Source organism: Caloenas nicobarica, chromosome 3 (genome assembly GCF_036013445.1).
Source record: "Caloenas nicobarica isolate bCalNic1 chromosome 3, bCalNic1.hap1, whole genome shotgun sequence".
Lineage (NCBI taxonomy): Eukaryota > Metazoa > Chordata > Aves > Columbiformes > Columbidae > Caloenas > Caloenas nicobarica.
In genome coordinates, this window is record NC_088247.1 from 121,178,844 (window position 1) to 121,202,048 (window position 23,205).

At 41.1% G+C, this 23,205-nt stretch overlaps 3 protein-coding genes across 5 annotated transcripts in view; 1 reads left to right on the forward strand and 2 right to left on the reverse strand.

The window, feature by feature from the left end:
• The window catches only part of ASB3 (ankyrin repeat and SOCS box containing 3), a 21,386-nt gene extending 1,611 nt beyond the window's left edge, over positions 1-19,775 (forward strand). For 2 of the 3 annotated variants that reach the window (XM_065632432.1, XM_065632431.1), the window contains exons 2-10: positions 8,462-8,658; positions 9,035-9,193; positions 10,703-10,815; positions 11,396-11,531; positions 12,308-12,485; positions 13,836-14,033; positions 15,953-16,204; positions 17,743-17,867; positions 19,407-19,775. In XM_065632432.1, the coding sequence (XP_065488504.1) occupies positions 8,463-8,658; positions 9,035-9,193; positions 10,703-10,815; positions 11,396-11,531; positions 12,308-12,485; positions 13,836-14,033; positions 15,953-16,204; positions 17,743-17,867; positions 19,407-19,645 (1,596 nt within the window). In that variant the 5' untranslated portion in view covers position 8,462 and the 3' untranslated portion in view covers positions 19,646-19,775. Of the gene's footprint in view, positions 1-1,225; positions 1,309-8,461; positions 8,659-9,034; positions 9,194-10,702; positions 10,816-11,395; positions 11,532-12,307; positions 12,486-13,835; positions 14,034-15,952; positions 16,205-17,742; positions 17,868-19,406 lie in introns of all 3 variants that reach the window. The other variant, XM_065632430.1, reaches the window with a different exon arrangement.
• CHAC2 (ChaC glutathione specific gamma-glutamylcyclotransferase 2) lies at positions 1,293-7,794 on the reverse strand. The gene is made up of 3 exons (XM_065632435.1): positions 7,654-7,794; positions 5,879-5,914; positions 1,293-5,019 (listed from the first exon to the last, which is right to left on the reverse strand). The coding sequence occupies exons 1-3, from the start codon at positions 7,786-7,788 to the stop codon at positions 4,636-4,638; spliced, it is 555 nt and encodes a 184-aa protein (XP_065488507.1). The 5' UTR covers positions 7,789-7,794; the 3' UTR covers positions 1,293-4,635.
• A 699-nt stretch (positions 19,776-20,474) lies between the features above and the next one.
• On the reverse strand, positions 20,475-23,000 carry LOC135987487 (MAL-like protein). Its single transcript, XM_065632436.1, has 4 exons — positions 22,899-23,000; positions 21,490-21,657; positions 21,039-21,185; positions 20,475-20,715 (listed from the first exon to the last, which is right to left on the reverse strand). The coding sequence occupies exons 1-4, from the start codon at positions 22,998-23,000 to the stop codon at positions 20,653-20,655; spliced, it is 480 nt and encodes a 159-aa protein (XP_065488508.1). The 3' UTR covers positions 20,475-20,652.
• Between the last annotated feature and the right edge of the window lie 205 nt (positions 23,001-23,205).

A 23,205-nucleotide genomic window follows, 5' to 3' on the forward strand; every position in this document is an offset into this window, starting at 1 on the left:
TGCATGGTGCCCATGGACCTCTGGGCCCGGTTGGGTTGTGTTTTCCTCTTTTTTTTTTTTTTTTTTTTTTTTCCCCACGAGTTTTTACCAATAGTGTCAGCAAGGTTTTTACAGTATAGATTAAGTCTGGAAGACAAAAAAAAGTAAGGAACACCATTTAATATTGCAGTAAATATAACGAAGCACTTCTCCCTTTAATTAAGACTGAACTATAAGTTGAGATACAACTGGAGTGGAGGCTCTGGAGGGGCAGTTTTGAAACGAAAAAATAAACTTAACAGCAGAGTCAATAATACTGTTAAGCGGCATTCTTTATTTTATCGGTGCTGGGGATTATCCTCCAAAGACTGGATGCTCTTGCATTGCTTATATTCACGTAATTATTACATATACATTACAATTTTTCGAAATTTTGACGTGCATCTATACTAAGAAATAATTGATGATGTTAGTATAATTGTTTATTTCCTTTCTTATAATACATCTATTAATTATTAGTTAAATATAAACTAAGCACTCTGCTTCTAAACAATGCTCCCTCTTATCATGCAGAAGGATCTAAAACTTGAAAAATATCCTCTGGTTTTGCAGGTGGTCAGAAATCATTGATCACGTCAATTGGCTAATGATGGGCACATCTTTTGTAACTTAATCACAGTATACGTTAACTTAGCCGCTTCTCTTCAATTTACTGTCTGCTTTGTGATGACATAGGGGATAACAGTAATGTTTCAGCAGTGGACAGGGATTCTTAATAAACCCTAACAAGCAGAGTGAGGGCCGAGATGTTTAATGAGAGAAGTATGTGAAGGCAAAGAGAGTAGATGATAACATGAAAAGTCCCAGTGGCTGCAGAGTGAGATAACTCTGGAGGATGCGTTACGAATTCAGGTGACTGTGATTAAGATGTTATGTTTCAGGCCATTCTTCCTCACTGTTTTGCAGGAGAGTTATGCATGTGCTCACTTTCATGTTTACAGTGGGCAAAACTGGCTGAGTCTCTTTGAGTAAATAGTTTGTAATAATACAGATGAGGTAGCTTGAAACTTTCCTAAATGTCTGCCTTAGGTCTAGTCAATGCTTTTGAGCTTTTTCAAGCTTTTTCTAGCCAAAGCTTTTGAGCTTTGCTACCGTAATTTTCTAGTTTAAGAGAGTAATTTTTTTTTCCTGGTAAACGGGTGCCAAAGCAGATATAGGCGTGCTGAGAGAATTATTCTTCTTCCAGCTCAAGTACATGCACAATGGCTTGGAAATGCTAGGATACCAGCAGAGACGAGACATTAGGCACAAAAGACAAGAAAAACACAGGTGAGACCTTTATTTGAGATAAAAGAGAGGAACAGTTGAAGGGAAGCTACTTGAGTCAAAAGGCAGAGGAGCAAGGAAATGACTTTTAATATAAGAATGCTGAGGGAATGTGAAGTTGGAATAATTGGGGCTGTACTGTAGTTGTTAATCGAACTAAGTGTGTAGTCAATGTCCAGCTTTTGCTGAAGACTGTTAGAGAAGTCTAATTACTTGAAAACCAGCCTCTTTTTAATCTTATGACAATTATATACTTGCATGGTGGAAAATCAAGATCCAGGGCCCTGTTGGGGGCTCGCTATCCTGGTGTCTGTTAGCATCCCTGCTGCCAGTCAGGAGCTTGGCTGAACAGGCTGGAAAACCACCAAGAACTTTTTTTGTTACATGGAACAGACACACAGAAATAGATCAGAAGGGGCAGCAGTATCATTCAGGTTTTTTCAACATCCTCAGCTCCTTAGTTTGAGCAAAGCCTGTATCCAGGTGCATACCAGAAAGAAGGGGTGGGAAGGGAAACAAATCGGAATTAAACATGACAAACTTCAAGTAATAATAATATAAAATAAAATAGTGATATAATACTGATGGGGGATGCTCCAATCAATTTTGTAACTCTGTTGCTTTAGCTTTTAAGGGTAAGTGGTGTTCAAAATGTTTGGGGTTTTTGCTCGTAATGGGTACAAGTCATCCATGATATTTTGAGCAAACAAGTTGGTTTTGGCTGTGATAGAGTTAATTTTCTTTCTAGTAGCTGTGTAGACACACTTTAAACATAACATTTCTGGAAAGTTCTTTCTCCAACACCATTAGTAAATGTGATTCATTTTCTTTGTACTGAAGTTGTATGCACAAACTGGAATGCATCATTACAAATATTATTGCAAGTTTTATGGATCTGGAAAGCAAATGGACCAACAAGGTCCTGGACTTAATTAAAGATACATAATCACAATGCACCACCACAGTGCTTAGATACAGTGTTAAAGAGGGAATCATCACTGATGTTTTTGGATCATTAGTGAGTGTAAGTACCCTCCGCCCTGTTTTAATGAACAAGGATAACCCTTTGAGGAAATAATTTTTAAAAATGCATAGAGTGGACATGTTTTAATTCTACTATAGCTTGCTTAAATCTGAGGTAAGCACAAGAGAGTAAGTGCTGGTTTTGGTTGGGTTTTCTTGAAGGTACTATTCAACACTTCAGTATTCTTGAAATAAACCATACATAACATTTTTAGTAACAGTGAAGTATCTAGTAAGACTTAGGCTTTAAGTCAAGGTGAATTAAATGCACATGTAACGATGTTCATTAATGCTGATTCGGGTGATGATTATCACTGCCCATGTTTGGTTTGTGAAGATGCTCAAACAGCTCCAGCTTCGGGCATCTCAACGACTGTCATTACGTACAGACACCTGAAGTTCTGATTCTACCTCCCTCCTGCTGTACAGCCAGATTCGTTGGGCTTGCTTTTCCACTCAGTTATGTCAGTCTTAAGCCAGCACAGAATCAAGACTTTTGCAAAATGTTTATTCCGTCAGTTTGCAAGTAACTCAGGTGTATTAATGGAAAATCAGGGCCTCAGTACATATGATTATTTTGCTAATATGATCAGAGGATTTGCTTCTGCAGTTTGGAGTAGCCCATCAAGTGATACCCTATCATGTACTCCTAAAATAGTGGCTTTCAACTATTAACAGTAAAGAGTAGCTTCTAAAAAGGAATACACTTTTTTTTAATCCTCAATTAATCAATGCTTCAGAGATGTCAGAGGTACACTAAAATTATGTTATGTAAAAAATAACAGCTTTCTTGCTGAAATATTTCAAATAGTCTAATTATCTCAAATTAAGGTTTGCATTTTACTATTCTGTTTTGTACTTATCTAGCTGCCTTTCTCAAATTTTTCCCATTAACATTCATTTATGTTCTCGTTGGCTTTTGTAGGTGGCCAAGTAGAATATTAGCAGCTTGGTATTTTGATAACCCTGCTATTTTCAAGCAATTACAAATGTAAAACATGAAAGTGTAAAGATGAGAAAGGGACAACCTTATAGTAGAAACATACGGGTTTTGCAATTACTGATGCAAAATATAGGCTTCCAAGATAGTACCAAACACTTATACGTTCTCTGCATGAGAAAATGTGATGCTACGAGGTGTTTGAAATAGGACGTTTCCTATATTAACATACAAAAATATACTTTGTTAAGTTAACAAAAATAACTTAAATTTTTGAGAAACAAGACAAGTCCTTGTTGGGCTGGAAGCTCTGTTTCCCCATGTTTTGCATAAATTAAGCTACCAACCTAACCTGGTGGCTTTCTAATGCTCTTTGTTTGGATCTCCATATAGCACACACAAGTTTACTGAAAACAGGGTTCATTTCTTAATTACCTTTTGTCCGTGAATCCATAAAACAGTGGCTGAAAATTACTGGCTTAAAATCTATCCTAAAAAAAATGGTGAATTTTTAAAGAGATGGGGTCACAGCATCTAAAGGCAAATAACAAAGATGGGAGTTTCTGAACATTCATGCTGCATTGTGGCTTCAAGTCATATTCTCAGTTAATTTTAACATATTGGCTTTATTCTTTTTATTAATCTTAAAAAATAAAATGAGGCACTGATCTGTTGTGGCTTGTTTGTGTCAAAGTATCCCCTGCTTTGGTTTTCAGGGGCTTGACATAAAGAGCCAAGGAAAATAATTATTTCCTTGACAATGAAGCAGTTTATACTCTGCATTTAAGACAAATATATAAAGGGTAAGACGACTACTTCAGTGGAATAACTCATATTATCGACATTCAGCTTTGCCGAAATTAAAAATGTTCTACTATGCATTTACTATGCAGTTTACAACAACTACTTAACATTTATCTCTCTAGCTACACTGACCTCCACACCTGTGGTCTTGAATCAGAAAGAACTGTCACTTAAATCAGTAAGAGTTATATCTGAATGCAGATTTTGATCTTAAAAATATTCTAAAGATTTATTTAAAACCTGAAATAATAATTTTAAAAATGAATCTTCAAGCAAAGAGAAGCTTAAATGGTTCTCTTGAGATTTTCATAAAGATGTAATCTTTAGATAAAAACCCAATATACCAAATTCAAACCTAAACCACTTCCTCTGCTCCCCTTTCTTTAGACTCCTGAAAGAATTATTATTTTTAACAGTATGTTTTAATGACCAGCTACTATTTTGAATGCAGTATTAAAATAAATAAGAGAGCATAGTACTGAGAAACATGCCTCCAAGTCATATACCCATTGTGCAACGAAACCATTCCTCTGAACATGAAGCTAGATCATTAAGACGTTATTTTATAGACAATTTAGGTTCTGATGCTTTTCTAAGAGTTCCTTCACTAGTTTCTCTAAGGAGAAGAGATGCTCATCTACATCTTCTGGTACGAGACTTCTGATAGAATCAGCAAGTTCAAACAGGTACTCTGTGTTTCTTCCACTAGGACCAACGGCATTAAAAATCTGTTCAGCAATTTCTTCTAGCGGTGCTGGACCAAGGTAGTTAGGGTTCTCATGAGTGCCGATGTATAACAAGACATCAAACGGCTCTACTGACGAGTCTTTGGGGTAGAAAACGACAGTCGTAGTCCGGTAGCCTCCTTTCTCTCTGAAGTCCAGGTAGGCCTTCACTTCACATTCTTGCCCAGCCGGCAATCTGTAAGCAACACCCCATACACAACCCTGTGGAAGGATGTAAAAAGAAAAGCCAAGCAGTGTTTAAAAGGATACTTCTGTCCTAGCTGGTGAGCAGGGCAACCGAGAGCTTTCTGGCGGGTAAGATCCCTGAAAATATTGTGGATAGTTGTAAAGATAGCTTCTTTACTGAATTTGAAATGGGTAAAATGTAGGTCTAGGTACTTTCATAAGCAGAAAAATGTTGATTTTCCTATGGCTTACACAACTGTAAGCCTAGGCCTTGTTCCATCTCCAGGCACTCCCTTTGCACCATGGGGGAAAGGTGGAGAGATAAGCAAGAATGATAGTCTTGGGCCAATGACAACTTCCTCTGAACAGGAGCTTATTTCAAAATATTACGCAGAAACCAAAAGCACAGTTGTGGCATTTAATTCCTCAAGCATTTTGTCTGTATAGCAAAAAATAAAGCAAGGGTTTCTCCTTTGCTGTCACTGCAATGTAATCTTGATTGCAGATTTTATTTTGGGAGGGTGAGATTACAGTTCTGACACAACATCTGGGGTCTACTATTGGCATATTGTCAGCAGTATACATATGCTGAATGTAAAATTCTGCATATTTTCCAGAATAGTCACTTCAGCTATACAGTTAAAATACTTGAAAATGTATTTTTGATAATGACAGACCCAAACTACTTTCAGTTTCTTGGTTCAGATGGATTGATTTCTTTAAAACAATCGAAGTAATTGGTGTAACTCCAAGAAGTTTTGGGAGATCTTCTAATTGCACTAAAGATAACTCAATTATTTGCTTGTAGAAAAGCAAAAATTTAATAGAGACTGCACAGGCTGGGAATGCAACAGGACATTCTGTACACTAGAGAGACAGAACAGGAGTACTATACCTCAGGATCTTCAACCAGAGTCACAACTCTTCCAGGCTAAAATTAAAAAAAATTAAAAATCAGTTAGAGGCTTTTACACCAAGTCATAAGCAAAACAAAAGGAAAAAAACTCCAATAAAAAGTAATGAAAGGGTCAGAGAACTAATCCAGAACAATCTCAATAAGGTCTATGTCTTTGACGTCCAGTATAAATATTTTCTGAGAATAGCTTTTGATCTGTATTAGATACACTCTGACAAACAAAAAGTTAATTTCTGAGTGGCAAGTGTCTGCAACATAGAAGTTAAATTAAGGCAGTCATAAACGGGGAGGTTTTGAATGCCCTTGCTTCGTATGTGCTGTTCAGACTCTGTTCTTGTTTAAAACGGTGACAATAATTCATTAATGTGAAACCATCCTCAGCACGCTTTCCTCAGTCATGTCCCTTCTCCACAGCACTGTGCAATTATCTCCAGACTGACAATGAGGTGAATTTCTCACTTGTATTCAAAAAGTTTGTACACGGGCATGGAAGGTAATGTCAGGCTTGCATAGAACTAAGCAAGATATTACCACTGGATTTTAGAAAATGTTAATTCCACACTATGACACGTGGCAGCTCCCAGGTTTGGAAGCTCAGAGCGAATTAGATGGTTTTCAACAAAGTAACCTGCTAGTAATTTTTAGTAAGCACCATGTTATTCAGAGCTCAAAAAATAAGTTTATTGTGCAGAAGACTATTTTCCCCTTCTTTTCCCCCTCCCAGGTCATTTTCCCTTACTAGGCAGAGGGAGGACACCTTGGTAATAATTATTTTTCCAATGCATTATTTCGTGCAGGAAGAGTAAGAATCCAGTTTGTAAATACTGAAAATTGTTGAGATTTGTTGTATAACCTGGAGAAGAAAATTTTAAAACATAAAACCCTACAGAGAACTACATTTGTAGGTTAAAGTTGCTGATTTTGGCATCTGCATTTAGTCTTTTTAAGACCTGTCACCAGTGGTTCCATTGCTATGTCCATGCTTTTCTGTTTGATGAATCTGTATGTGTGTTTCTCTCTTGCATGGCAACAGTGCAGCTGTAAATAACAGTCCTGCCACATCCAAGTCATTGCCTGACTTGCTTCTGTAACCTGTTGTTTCTTCTAATATTTGTTGAGCTATTTAGAATCAAGAAAGGTGACAGCCCTTCTATCGGAGGGTGCTACAGGCTTTCAAAGCAGAGCAAGACTATTCTCGCTCCTGTGGCTTAAAAATATGTTTGCATGAAATTGAGAATGCTTGCTTCTGGAGTTTTAGTTTGTTTTTCTTGGTGGCTTTTAAAAAAAAATGTTTTCCAAATAGTAAGTATTTTCTCCTCCATTATTTTTCATTTGCAAGTTTAAAAAGCTGAAAAGCAGTGAGGTAGTTACTCGGATCAGCACTCCTGGCTTTGATTTATTAACGAGTGTTCCTCTTCCGAGCCTGACTCCCACACTGAGTTACTTCATGGCTGTAACACCTATTTTTGAGCTATTCAGATGGTTATTTTTGTTACTGGAAGTTCATTGCGTTGTCCGGTTGTGCGGCTGCCGGGGGTGCCGGGGCTGCTTCGCTTCGGCCGTGGGGCTGCAGCGCCGGGGCCGCTCCCGTCCCGGAGCGCTCGGGCCGGCGGGGACGGAGGCCCCGGTGCTGGGAGGCCCCGGTGCCGGGAGGCCTCGGCCCGCCCTCCGCCGCTTCCTCCGGCCGCTTCCTTCGGCCGCTTCCTCCGGCAGGCCCGGGGAGTGCCGCCCGGCCCCGTCCCGTCCCGCCTCACCTTGCCCGGCACGCCGCGGTGGTCGGTGCTGCCCTGCCAGAAGCGGCGGCTGTAACCTTGGATGCGCCCCACCATCTTCTCCTCGTAGGGGAAATCCACCTTCCAGATGAGGGAGCCGTAGCCGAACACCCACATGGCCGCCCCGCCGCGGGCCTGCGCAGTGCGGGCTGCCCGGGACAGCCACCGGTCCCGCAACAGCCACCGGTCCCGGGATCCCTGCAGGGGGGTCCCTGCTGCAGCCACCAAGGGCTCTCTGCGAGCCCGGCTTGTGCGCTGAGGTTCGGCTTTACAGTTGTGTCAGTGGGGCCAGGACAATAAATCCCCTGGCTCCTGGAACTTTGTCTCCCGGGGAGACGCTGGGGGAAAGCAGGGGAGCTCTTACCACCCCAAGAGCTTTAAGGTCATTGAGTCCAACTGTCAAGTCCACCTCTGGACCATGTCCCTAAGAACCTCGGCTGTAATGATGTGTAATCTTAAAAATCGATACTCAGAAGTCATTGGAATTAAGCCAGAACACTGTTGCTATGTTACAAAAGGGGCAAAACAGGTAAAATATTAAAGTGTAAAAAAGAAAAAAAAAAAAAAGAGCTGACCGTTGACAAAAACCCTAAAACAAATGCTCTCCCTGAAAACAAAAAAAAAAAACAACCCAAACAAAAACCTCTGCAAAACCAAACCAAACAAAACCAAAACAAAACAAAAAACCAAACATGTACACATTCTGTACTAACAGCTTTTTTCTTTCCCCCGGTCTCCTTCCTCTCTTTTCTCCTCCCTGCTTCGTCTCACACTGTTTGCCGTACGTAAGGATGGATTTCACGGAGTCCTACGACGATCAGTGCTCTGCTGTGGGGATTGCAGCCAGAGCAGGAAATGTTGACCTGCTGAAGAAACTCATGAGGAAGCGGCACAGCCTCGATGTTCCAGATAACAGGGGCTGGATGCCCATCCACGAAGCAGCAGCTCACAGGTCCAATGAATGTCTGAAGATGCTCATTCGTGCAGGTGAGGGGAAATTGATATGAAATAGTGTGATTTTTCTGCTAAATTACCCTGTTACATAGACTATAAATTAAACGGATTTCTGGTATTCTTGTTCCGTACGTTTCTGTGTGGTTTCCTAGATACTGCCTAGCTATGGTAAAGAGGAATTGGCACGTTGTAGTCTGTGAATGACATTTGATTTTACTTTGCCAAGGTGGCTATCTGTAGGGCCAGCAATAACTGGCCCTGCTGTTTGAAAGAGTTGATAGCAGCACGTTTGCGGATACACTGTAGGCCACGCATCTCAAATAACTCAGTTATTTTAAGAAAATAATTGTGTTTTCTAATTCATTGCTCAATATACTTTTTTTTTTTCCTTCATTATTCTCACTTGTAGCTCCATCTAAAGACTACATCCACACAAAGACGTTTGTAGGGATGACTCCGCTGCACCTCGCGGCATACTACGGCTCTTCGGAAGGTGTTCGCATTCTTCTGGAAGCTGGGGCTCGCCCCAATGAAATCACCACCGACGAAACCACCACGCTGTTCCTAGGTGACACCAGCTTTCTTGAAACCTCAGAACACCCGCTGAATGGGGAAAAGCTTATTTGCTTGCTGAGTTTCAACTCAGTAGCGCTCATTTACTGCCTACCATGGTTTATATTTTTGTAGCCTGAATACTAGGCTTTAGACTCTGAGATGGGCTGGGTCTAAAGATTACTTTTTATTTGTGGATAACTCTGCTTCAGACTATGTTTTAAAACAAAATTGTAAACCCAAATGTGTGGGGTTTTTTGTGTTGCCCTTTGTTTCTAGCACAGAAAAGGTCTAGGAGGTATAGGATTGCATCTGTGTGAGGGTGTTTCAAGTCTTTTTATTTTTTTAGTTCTTCCCTGCTTTATATGTGAAAAGACCTCTTATTCTTTTTGTAATTCCTAGTTTAGCAATTAAGGTCCATTATTTTGGTAGTTTAGCAATTAAGGCCCGTTATTTTGGTATTTTTTCTGTGATTTGACATAATTAAATGTTTAAAACTTCTGCTGTAGTGAATCCTCAGGGTCAAAATCATCTGATTAAATATGCTTATTGCTTTACTCACCTCTGCACTCCAGGCAAACATCACGGCTGCCACATTACCTTTGTTTACAAGTCAATTCACATTTTATTTTTAAACAACTAAATAGCTTATTTGCTTAAAGCAGTAACAGGCAGCACTTGTGGGGAAATTATCATTAAAAGCACACCAGATAATGGTAATTACCACTATGTATAAGCGCTTACATAGATTAGACAGCTCCTGCGATTGTGGATCCAAGAGATTTTTTCAAAAAGGAAAAGGTTTATGGTCAGGTTAGTCCAGACTATGTGACGGGGTTATGGCACAGCTCTGTGTTGGACATTGAGTACTACAAGCCAGGGACACTTTTTGGCCAGCTCATGCGCTAATACTTTTAAAATTATTCAGTCAGTAGCAATTATTCACAGTCATTTATCACCATATCAAACTTTTATGGTGACACAGGGAATGTGCCTTGGTAGAGTTGTTGGGGGCAAAAACTTGAGGATGAATCAGGAGGCTTTTCAAGGAATGCATTAGCATAAATATACACCTTTAAAATTAATTTCATATAGGTGTTTAAAAGAGTTTTAAACTTACAACAAATTCCCCCAAACTTAATTTTTTTTTAAGATGGCCACTGGGCTTCACGAGTTTGGGAGGCTATTGCAACTGTCACACAGTTAGGTGCCTGCTGCAGAATTGTCTCCGTGTTCCACAGGAAAGAGGGAGGAGAGAAACCTGCTTTCGTTATCTGTATTAGCACAGTGTAGGCGGAATTTTAGCAAATCTAACTAAAATTTTTGTGGATAAATTTCGATTCTCCAACTCTGTGTTAGGGGTGTAAATGTAAGAGGCAAGTAAGCAAATATAAGGCAAGTTTAAAAGAATTATGATTATTGTGTCAGGAAGTTAGCGGTGAGGCCATTTGAGTTTTTCAACAAGTTCTTTAAATCCAGTTAATAAGAATTTTTTGGTTGTTTTTTTTTACTGTTCTGTGTGAAGCTGTTCAAAGTGGAAAGGCAGACATTGTAAAGATTCTGATCGGATATGGAGCAAATGTTGAAGGACCTCATACTTGGTCTGGATGGAATTCTTTGCACCAAGCTTCTCTTGAGGTAACTTGTCATTGTATCATACAATTTCCATGTAACTGGTGTATTCTGAGTGATAATTTATCTGTGTTTTTGCTTTATATCAGGTAATTTTTCCTACCCTGCCCTAGCAGTCCTAAGGTTGTCTAAATGCCGAAGGGCTTGCAATGCACTGAGCGTATCTGAATCTACACGAGATGTTGGTGTTGAGAAGCAATAATTATTTGAATACTATAAGTATTGCATGTACTTACAAGCTCACGTGTTATATTTGGGAAGTGAATATCTTACTAGATTTTTTTGAGAAAGTGTTCTGTGTAGAATCTCATCATCAGTGAGATATACGACCTATTTCTGGAATAGAAATATGGTAGATTAGTGGATCTAATAAACTAATTTTTATTTGTGTATATTGTGCAAATGAGCAAATGTGAAAAATATGATTTAACTTGTCTAATTTTTTCTACCATTAATTTTTCAATACATCTTTAGAATATTGATTATATTGTGGTTTTTTCTTATTTCTGTTTGGAATGTGTGGGAAAAGTAGATTATGTCAATTCCCCAGTACTTTGTTGGTTAAGAATAAAAATATTTATTTCAGGGACACACTGAGATAATGAAAATACTCCTGGAGGCAGGGGCAAGCAAGGAATGTGAGGATGACTATGGAATTACCCCTTTATTTATTGCTGCTCAGTATGGAAAGCTGGAGTGTTTAAGACTGCTTATAACCTTTGGTAATAATGGTCATTCATTTGTCTTAATGGTTCTTAATCTTGCATCAACCTGTCACCAGGTGCTGTTTTAGTTCTACTTTTGCACTTCATAACTTCCAATTTTAGTGTCTTTAATGTAATTTTAATTGCAGATGGGTATGCTAAACCATCCTAATTGCTCTAATCTTGTTTCAGTAATTTAATGTCATTTTCAGCAAGTGATGGTAGGAAGTAATAAATTGAAACCATGAGAAGGTTCATCAGGTGCTTCTGGAAGCCCTTGGTAGCACTACGTGAATGGTCTGAGTTTGATGAAATTGCTCTTGTCATAAGATATTGCTGAGGCTGAGTGAAGATACAGCTCTCTGGTCACAAAGTGACAGCAAGAGTTTCATTCACATAGTGAACAAGTTTAATATGTGGAAGTGCATGTATCCTCACAAACAAAATCAATTGCTGTAACTCTTCAGCCTGAGGGTGCTGTGACCTGACCAGAGAGATCCTACGAACTGATCTACCAGTTCCTGGGGGAGAATCTCCAATAATTCATGCCATCAAAAGATGCCTAGCCTGCTTTATCTTGTGCTGATCTTTGACAGAGCTCACCTTAATCACTGACTTTTCAAAAAGTTAGCAACAACTGCTGAATGTTTCCTTATTTTGCTGCGGAAAAACTGTTGTGTTGTGAAGTGACTCTGTGAAAACCAATTACGAAGTTTAATTTGTTGTTTATCTTGTGTGCTGGTGTAAAGTACTGGGTTTGCGGGTTTTTTTGTTGTTGGTTTTTTTTTCGTTAGGTGCAAATGTGAACTGTCAGGCCAAGGACAAAGCCAGTCCCCTGCTGATTGCTGCGCAGGAGGGCCACACCGAGTGCGTGGAGCTGCTCTTGGCCAGCAGGGCGGACGCCAATCTCTACTGCAACGAGGACAACTGGCAGTTACCCATCCACGCAGCGGCTGAGATGGGCCATAAAAAGTAGGTGATTAAAAAGGCATTCAGACGAAAGGTTCCGGTCATAAAAACCTAATCAACAAAGAGGAAGTAGGTTCAGCTCTATGAGGAAGAAAAACGAGTTCTCAAGCTGATTTGTAGTGTAGAATTTCTAATTCCTTCCATATTTTAAATGTGTGTTAGTAGGCCCAGTAAAGGAAACAACCATTTTGAATTAGGCATCTAATCTGGGTCTGATCCATATCCTAACGAGTTTAAGGGGTTTTCCGCAGTGCTGGGTCAGATACCAGTTCACTCAATAGTTATATTACTTTCACATTTAAAATATCTATAACAATAACATATGCTTTATTACATGACTTGAACAGCTCTTAATTAGAATTATACTCCTGACCATTAAGTAGCAGTAGTCGTATGCAAATAATGAATTAGCTGAACCAGCTAGAAAATCAAAGCCACAAAACAGTTCCTTTAATTCTTGTAGAAGTGCATTTATAGCTTTCCCCAATCCTGATGATATAAATTGCTTTCACAGCAGAAAACCAAGAGTGGAAGGAAGTCTCATAATTTGTACATGTATGAAAACACTTAAGATCAAATATATTAATGATGATACTAACTGCAAAAATTAGTAGATGCTTGATCTTAACTCCTAGTGAAAGGAGGTCACGAGCTGAGTTGTCATTAAAGTTTGTGTCAAATTGATGCCTCTTCTCAAACTGATGAGGAGGGCAAACTGTAGTAGAGACTTAGGAAGCTGAGTTTGTTCATTTTCTCAGAAACGTAAGACGGGTTAGCAAAGTTGTCAGTACTAGAAGTGTCTTTAAATCAAATGTGGCCTTTATTGCTCTTTCGACAATATTTAACTGGTGACCTCTGGGTAGCGCCAGTAAGTTCCAGTAGCAAAGGAATGAGTGTTTGTCTCTAGTGCTTGTCAGCTGGGGAGGATGTAGAGGTGTGAGCTGTGAGACAGAATGATTTTTTCTGTTTCAGTATCTCAGTGAATGCTGTTGAACAGAAGTAAATTGTTTTATTTGCAACTCGCCTTTTCAGTTTGCTTCCAGGCTTCATGGAAATCTGGATTTAATGTGCAGAGGTATTCTATTGTTGTGAAAAGGATTCTTGGATAACAGGAGTACTCTTTGTGGTTCAGACTAAAATATTTCTTGCCAGCCTAAATCCATGCCAAAGCACAATGTTTGTTATGGGTCTGTGTATGAAATAATGAAGTTTGTTATTTTATGTGAACGCAGTAGTGAAAACCAGGTAGGATTTTCTTCTTAAGTTGTAATGACCACATGACAAATGACCGTACATTTAAAATGAATTATTTCCTGAGATCACCAAATAAATAGTGTTTTAAAATATTTGCAGGATATTAGAGTTGCTAATTCCAGTTACGGATCGGATTTGTGACAAAGGCAAGGGCAAAGTGAGCCCTGTGTATTCGGCAGTATATGGTTATAAGAAAGAATGTTTGGAAATGTTACTTACCAAAGGCTACAGTCCAGATGCTCAAGAGTGCCTTAAGTTCAACTGCACATCACCCATGTGTATGGTCTTCCGACGTGGGTAAGTGGACCTCTTATATTTGAAAGTATTCATAATTGTGTTGGCCTTTGTTTAACTTCTTTTAAAACGTGCAGTTTTCTGCCCTCCTTCCTCAATTCTTGAGCAGACGGAGTTAAACTCTAAGTATCCGAAGGGTGCGTGGGCTTTGAATTGCACGCACAAGCTGAAGAACCTCGCTGAAATCTCCGAGGGGAAGCTCGGCGATTTGAAGAAGAGTTTTGTAGAACATAATAGTTTTTGTGCTTTCAGAAGGCCTTACCAACAAGTTTCTGTCTTCTGGGAGTGTGACTTGATGCTATAATTGGATCAAAAGGACTCTTAAGTAGCCAGATTCTTTTCAGTAAGGATGAGTTATTGAAAAACAGTGTTTTCTGCCAGTCTCGTGCATGAGACAAGCAGAATTAATCAGCTCAACACTGTACCTGTAAGGAGAACTGGGAAACTGAATGATAAGTTCATTTAGATCACGACCCGTTTCTTTTTATGCCTGGTGAGTGATGCACAGCCCTGGTATTCAACAAGGAATAAAACAATGCTTGCTTCATAATGCAAAGGCTATAATTTTAGAGGAAAAATAATAAGGTATAGAAGCCTGGAAGCCTTACTCCTAGGTGTATAACATATGGTATGTCAAGGAAGTGCTCTTCATGTTCTTATTGTTGATGATTTTTTTTTTCCTTTAGTGTGGAGGTTTCTTCTTCCTTTTTCTGTGGGAAATGGATTTGTGGAGGAGTGGGCTATTACTTAAAATATCTAAATGTTGCTGTCTCCAAGCTTGCCTTGTGCTCCTCTCAAACTATTTTAATGTACAAAATAAAATTCAAAGGGTTGAATGCAGACACGGCTCAAATCAAGAGAGAGAATCAAATCTCTGTCATGTCGTGGCAGCTCTGGACTTTGGATAGAGCTGTAGCGTAATGGTGGTTTACATTTTAACTGAGCTGGGAGAGTGGTACCTGATACTCCTTTATGCTTTAGAACAACAGAGAAATTTCATGTGGTAGAGAATACATTTGAAAAGTTTTGTGTTGTGTTTTGCTTTGTTTTTTCTTTGGCTGATTGCTGTTGATCATTTAGTAGAATTATTTTTTATGAGAAAGCCTGTTCTAATTAGAAATTATGGTTTTGACAAGATGCACTTCTTTTCCCCCTGGATAAAGCTGTTGAAAGAACTAACTTTGCTGGGATATTCTTTCCTGAATATGTTTGAATGTGTGTGTTTGTAAAGTGTGTATTAGTTGCATGCTATTAATTCATAGGACTGCACATTCTTACAGTTGGTTCGGGAAAGTTTTTAAAACCTTTACCACATATATGCCATCAAGCTACAGCGCCGTAATTGTAATCAGTAACTCACCAGTCATTTATAATGTTCCCAAAGTGAAAATACTACAGTGCTATTTTGATTGAGTTTATCCTACTTGAACTAAAAGGGTTTACTTCAAAGAGGGAGATCAAGGACAGAATTATTTTTTTTAATAGTGAAAGTGCCTCCCAGTGCCAGTGCCTCTGGTCAGGCTGCAGGTGATTTATCACAGATATCACCACTTCTGTAAAGTAATGTGCGATCTAATTACTAACTAAAAACTAACACACTAATTATTAGTCACAATCTCATTCACTATCACATTACCCTATTATAATTTATAATGATAAAATTATTTTAGTAAAAAACATTTTAAAATGTTCACAGTAGTTCACCAAGTTGCAGAGCTTCCCGCAAGTATAGCAGGATGTAAATTAACCCCTTAACGAGTCTGAACATGAGGCTGGTCCCCAAGTTCTGGGGTGCGGTCATTTGACATTTTCACACACTTGTCCATCTGTTGCATATTTTTCTCAGAGGCAAGAAGTGAAATGATAGGTGCTTTCTAGGGAAAGCTAACAGGATATCCTGTTCTTTGTGTGCTTGTTCATAGGTTTTTTGATTTCGTTGATATTTTCCTGAAATACGGGGTCACCTTACTTGACAGTAATTTGATATGTTGCCTGCCTTGTGGAAAGTTTTCTTTGTTTCAACGCTTCTTGAAGCTGGGCTGTCCACTGCCTTCTGGGGGCCAATTATTGTCGTTCATCCACTGCTCAACCGGCGCACACAAGGAGTACAAGGAATGGCTGCCGTATCTGCTCCTGGCTGGTTTTAATCCAGTGAATTTAATGCACAGAGTCTGGTAAGTAGATAACATGATTTGTTTGCTTAAATATTGTATGGTAATGTGCAGAGCTGTTGCCAATGTTAGTTGAGAGGATGGTGCTTGATAATCAGTTACCCCAATCAGGAATGGTGAGGGTTATGGAAAGCCTGAAATAAGTCATGCACAGGTAACAGCTGGGTTCAGGAAAACAAATTTATTTTAGGAAGAAAGCCAGAATGGAGATTGTTTTATCACTACCCCGGAGAAAGGCATCATTTTGCAATTTTATATTGAAGATCTCTTATTAGCCTCCAAATTTAGTTGCAAATGGCACATCTGTGTGCAGTATGGTAATGGTAACAAGAATTTCAAATCCCAAGAAAGAGGTCAAGAGGGATGGGAAACAAATGGAAGGTGAAGCTGGGCCAAGGCCAGCAGGAAAGGAAACGGATGCAGTTAGAGATTACGTTAAACAAAATAACGTGGCAAAAATTCCAGTCTCTTTTGGTTTTTTTCAATTCCTCCACATACAAATAACAGCTTGGTGATATTTTATGTTTAATTAGGCATACAGAATTAAATTTACATTTAGAATTATGAAGTATTTGCATTTTCTTCTGTTTTTCTTGTCCGTGAAGATGACTTTTCTATCATATGTCTCAGCTGTTAACATAACATGAGACGGATAAACTCATTACATGCCTCACTTAACTGTATGAAAGGAGTAGGATTTCAAGGTTTACTTAAATATTGATTTAAATTTCAGATGCTGTGAAGCTATCTTTGGTAGTTTTGAATGCATTCATTAAGGACTTAGTGAGATTCTGCTGATCATTAGCATCTGTGGCTTTCTGAACTAGTGATAGCAGCATTTATAAAATATAGTGTATCTGTGCTTCTGGAGATCACAGTTATTCATACAAGACTAAGTGACTGTGAAAGGAAACACACCACAAGATTGCAATTCAGTGAGCAAACAAATCTCACTGTCCATGGATATCATACATGATCCTTTCTGATATTTTGTTACATAATCCACAAGTACTTTTATACCAATTACTTCCTTTGGTTAAACACCCACTTTAAAAATAATGCTTATCACCTCTTAATCTACAAAAGTAATGTTTTTGTAAGTTTAACTTCAATATTAACTATTCTGTCTTGGAAAATAACAGGATGGTAATAGGTAGCAAGTGACATCCATGCATATGGTTATAATGCTTATAATGCTCCGGTATTTTGACCCCTTATTAAAATTTAGGAGGAAATGGAATAAGAAACTAGTGCAGAGGAGAATGCTGCCTATTACTAAGGCATTTAAATTTCAGAGCAGATATTTTTATCTTAAATTCTAACTTTTTAAAAAGAAACGGAGGAAGATAAAATTATATTAGTAAAGGCTTGTGCTGTCAAAACTGCTTTAGATTTCTCTTTAATGGTTTTCTGGTTTTGGGCTTAGGATGTAGGTTTTTAAGGATTTGTTAGAAAATAGTAAAGATTTCTATGCATTGTTTCCATTATTATATTTATGCTATTGCGTAAAATGATATTTAATGGGAGTTTTTGTTACGCAGGATTTTCTCTATGAGCGTGGATGCCCTTAATTTTGCCCTGGAGTTCACGGACTGGAAGAGACTTCCTCTAGTTGTACAGCAAGACCTTTTAGACTACGGGCAGAAGACAGCTTGGACTCCCAAGAGTAAGCAATTCAATTAAGATTTTTTTTAAAAGTCTGTGTGTTTTCCTGTTTCCAGGCTGTCCGTGGGAAACTGCTCTGTGTGCTCAGGCGCTGTGGCAAAGAAGGTTCAACAGTTGATAGGGGCGACAGATGATGTCTAGAAAATGTAACCAGGTTGATTTGTTTTTCCAATGAAGTGTCTATCCTGTTCTGTAAGCCTTTGACAGTAATTAAAATACAAACCATATCAATCATCTCATCATATGCCTACAAATTTAGCTGTTTCTTGTTGCTCCTGCCATCAAAATATGGTCAAAAAGCCAAAAAGATTCAATAACCGGTCGTCCAGGAAAGCACTAGGGCTCACCGCGTTCGCCCTTCAGAAAAGCAGCTTTAACACACAGGTTGTGCTCTGTGACCTGCACATTATGTTACTGAAAAATTGCACTCAGATGTCTTTGTTAGTGATTAATTTCTAGGCAAACTCTTCTTTTAAAGAGTCTGTAATATTTTTAATATTTTTAAAAATGTCTAAGTGATAGTATTATTAAATAATACTTGCTTTGGAATATTTGAAGCTAATTAGGACATCTGTTTGGAGAAAAAAAAAAATTAAAGATTTTATTTGGGGAAATTTAGATGAAGTTCTTTCTTTGTTTCCTTTGCTATTAGTAAAAATATTTGTATTGTAATAGTATCCAGTAACTAAAGCAGAAGAGAGAAAGCAGAGAGGAAAAAGCAGAGGGTGGAAGTTTGAAAGTTTTTACTTTTTCATTCTTTCAGCCAAGAGCAGCGGAGGCAAGCAGGGCAGCTTGTGTCGGGACAAGTCGATCTATAATATGAGAGTTTGTGTTTGAGCAAATGCCTGTTTACAGAGGTGTTTGTGTATATTTCGGCACAGCGCTTGTCCTAAGTCAAGTTATTTAGCAACATTTTGGAACATTTAGGGCAACAGAGCTGGGGAAGGGGCTGGAGCACAAGTGTGATGGGAGCAGCTGAGGGACCTGGGGGGTTCAGCTTGGAGAACAGGAGCTGAGGGGAGACCTTCTGATCTCTGAACTGCCTGAAAGGAGTTGGACTTGATGACCTTAAAGGCCTTTCCCAACCTAAATGATTCTATGATTTGGCATCATATGCCAACTGAGTCATGCTCTCATTTAACAGTTATCCTAAAAGTGCTTTCCCTTGTGTTATTTTGTTGCTGTTGTTGCTTGGTTTACTTCTAGACTTAATTTTTCATTTCTTGTAACGTGGCGTGGGCTTCTCTCTCCCCAAGTAGGTAGCCGTTCCGAGCTGGTTAGATCAAACTTTGTGATTAAGGGTAAAATGATACCTTTTTCTAGAAGTTTAAGGTAACTTTTTTAGCTCCTATATAGGGAAATTCCAAAAATGCTGATTTGAGCAGACAACCCTTTGCTCTCGAGAACTCTGCCTTGTTATCTGCCAGAGACACTGGCGGAGGGTGTTCAGCTTGGATCCAACTAAACCAGATAACCGTAGGCAAGTGATGTAATCCCATGGTGTCCTGTTCAGTGTTTGACTTGGTTTTTAATTTTTCAGGCTTTATTCCTCCCCTGTCTCATCTTTGTCGGCTTGGGATCCGGTCCCTTTTAAGCAGTGAACGCCTGCGATCAGACCGATTTATCCGGCAGTTGCCGTTGCCGACTTGTCTGCAGGACTACCTTCTCTACTTGGATGTGCTGCGAGTCAGCGGAGTCCCAGAAGCGGAGGTTTATCTGAGGCAGAGAGCGCAGGGACATCCCCTTGGCAGTGACTCCAGCGATGACGATGAAGAGTAGAGACACCTGCCATGCCTAGCTAGGTGAGGTGACGGAATTCTGACAGTGCAGATTTTGTAATGGCAGTTAGCAGACGCCAGAGAAGAACTGCTGTAAGTAACTGTAGTAATAAATCTTTTCATGCTGCAGATTTGTACTATGTCTAGAAGTTTGTTTGAAGTTCTGTGATTTACTTGTTTAAAAATTCTGCTTTGTAAAGTGGGAAAAAAGGCCTGAGAATCTTCAGGCTGGAAGATAAGGGGAGCTGTGTCCCTGGAGATAAGTAAAGTAACAGAACTGCACCTAGCAGAAGACAAAACAGAAAAATATTTTTGGCTATTGTCAATAACTTATTTTCTTCAGCTGCAGTGACAAAATAGGAACCGAAGGTCAGAGCTTTAACTGACAGCCTGCCCAACAAAAATAAGAGATGCAATGAAGAATGGGGAGACCTCGGACTTTAATTTTGCAGTTGGCCTGGATGTGATGCAAAGGGATTGACAGCTGGGATTGTGGGGGTAGAATTGTCCAAGTGTTTTCCTACTCAGCGTCCCTTTTCAGGAGGCACCTCCTCAAGCTGCTCTACACTGTACCTTGTGAATAAATCATTTTTTTTAGAAGAATTTCGGGAATCCATGCCTGAGTCTCTGCTATGAGAAACCTAGCGAGAAGGAACTTCTCTAACAGGTAGGAAGTTAATGTAAGAAAGGAAACTGTTTACTGAAGGAACAGTGATTTTATTTGTTACCTTTCCTTGGTTGTCTATATTTAGCAGAAAGTTGGAATGGGAGGCGGCTCGGAGCCTGCACCCAGTCCCTCCCCTTGCACGGCCAGGTGCAAAACAGCCCCGCAAGCACCGACATGACGCAGCTGTACAAAAAACCCTTCTTCAATCAAGTGAAAAGGTAACCACCATCCCCACAGGGTGGGTGACATGGCCGTTGCAGGGCCACCTTGGTGGAAGACAGCTGCATCCCTTGCGCTGGGAAAGCCCTCGGCCTCCGGAGGCAAAGCCGGCGCTGCCAGGCTCACTGGTAGTAGATGCTGAAGGCATGGAGGATGTACAGGAAGGTCGTGAGGAAGGCGAAGAACTGCAGGAGAGGAAGAAGAGCAAAAGCTTGGGGTCAGCTGGGAGGGTGAAACCCCATCTCCTCTTGGTGCTTTCGACGTGGGGGAACCTTCCAGCCTCAAAGAAGAGTTGAAGCCCCCCACACTTCCCAGGAGGCAGCCACACAGGGCTGTCCCTGAGCTGCTGGACCCTGACAAGCCTATGCTGCCTCCACAATGGGACAGAGATGAGCTGAAGCTCTGACCAGTGTGACACTGCTGGCCTTGGGATGGCTTTAATACTTGCTCTTGCTCCACGGGAATTGCAGGTGCTCCAACCTGCCTGGGGTTTTCTGGACCGACTCACCGTTGCAGCGCTGTTGAGCTGGTAGTGAAGCGGTGAGTTGGAACTGGTCTCAGAGTTGTAACCGGGCTCAGACACGATGGTCGCGTTGGCTTGCAAGACGGCAGCGCTCATGTACAGAATGGCTGTGGCACCGTGGTACAAACTGTCCTGCAAAACAAGGGAGCGGCAAGGATCAAAGCCTGCCCGGGACTGTCCTCTGATGCATCCTGAGGACAAGGTTCATCCTTGGCATCTGCAAGTGCTTGAAACCCTCGTGCCGCATCAAATCCACCCCCGTAGCCTTGCAGCAGTGGATGGCATCGCATAGCTGCCCAGCATCTCCCATCAGGGCAAAAGAAGGAAAAAAGAGCTGGTTGTTTGCAGAAGTGCCAGCTCACCCGTCACCAGCTACTGTGATCTTGTGCCCACGCCAGTGCTGCCAACATCTGCCAGCATCCCAGCCCTTCCTTACCAGCACTTTCCAGTTCTCGCTGTTCTTGTGGAAGCCAATGAGGTAGCTTAGGAGGAGCAGCAGGGAGATGAGCCAGGAGGTGACGGACACATACATCACCCATCCCTGCAGCAGCGGGGCGGCCACGGAGGTACCAGCGACGAGGATCCATACCCACATCCCGCAGACCTGCCGGGGACAAACGCAGGTGCCTCCGATGAGCAGGATGGGGGAAGCCCTGCCTGCATCTTTGGGCAGCGTGGAACAACCTCCCGGAGTGTCCCGGCACGACAACAGCACCGCAAGCTGGCACGAGTTTCCCTGAATGCTCTTGCGAAGTACTTCAAAACGTTTCATACAAAAGGGAAAGGATTGCTGCCGTGTTTGGCACAAGCAGACATCTCGCCCTGAGGGCTTTGACAGTGTGGGAATATAGCGGAAGATTGGTGAGGAAAAAAACTCTGAACACACTCAAGCAACTGCAGCTGGGGTGTAGAAAAGCACAAATATCATGCAAAACCTCTGCCTAGGTGCTTAAATGGTTCTTCAGAGATCCCCCAGTTAGTGAGATAATGAAAATCAATTTACTCTTTGGCTTGTGGTTGTTCCTGTGACCTGCCTGTGTGGGCTCACGCAGGTGGAGAAGCCAGAAAATGTGCTTTTATCTTGGAAAGGTGAACGCAGGCCAGCCCAGCCCTGCTTGTTAAATGTCCTGGGCTCGAAATCACAGCACGAGGAAGTCACCAACCCAGAGTGAGTCGCTCGCTCTGGATCCACCTAAAATATTTACCGTGCACAAACAGCATGTGGGGTTATCTGGATAAGATCAAACTCCCCCAGATTTGCAGTGGGGAGCTGAGCCCCCTGACACCAGCAGCAGACAGCAAAGCCCAGCTGCAGTGGTTGTGCCCACGGAGTGTGGGTGACGTGGGTCACCGAGGCTGCCTTGTGTCAAAGTACACCAGCGGTTATCTCTGCCAGTCCCACCAGCTGCCCTCTGGACCCAGAAGGGATTGAACGATTCATGGAATGTCACACACTTTCAAGACGGCCAGCTGCCTTCAAGCCCTTGGAAACACTTAATGCAGAGAACAAAATTCCCTTGATTTTTCGAGCAATTTCTACGTGATAACTAGAGGTGCTTCTGCCCTGGAGGTGCCAGCAACTCTGCAGCCTCTCCCAGCCCTACAGCAGCCAGCAACCCCCAGTATGGGCTCTGGGATGGAGCTGGAGCGGATCAACCTCAAGCTCTTCTAAAAAAACCCGACGTCACGAAGACCACATTTGTGCATTCAGTATAAGCTAAGAGAAAAGATGTTATTTCCCATTAATGCTGTCTTCAGGATTGTTCCGGGGGTTGCTCCCAGATTATTTTAGATACGCTAGAGCCATTATTGGGGGCTGTAGGCAGTGAAGTTCGGCATACTCACTATCTCCGGTAGGATGAATGCATAGGGGACCGTTTTGAAGACGGCGGGTCCGGAGGGCAAGGCGGGCTGCGTGGAGGCCGCAGGGGGACTCACCGAGGCCATCTCTCCTCAGCTGACACAGCGACCGCTCCGGCTCAGCTCCGCTTGCATTTGCCTGTGTGCCGCTCCCCTGCGGGGTTTTAACCAACACACCCACAGGGACGTAATCACAGAAACCAGCCTGGGCTGGCACCACGCTGCTTCCTCCAGTTATTGGGGTGGCTTCACACACCCCACCGCCAGCGTCGGGACGGAACAACGGGACCCT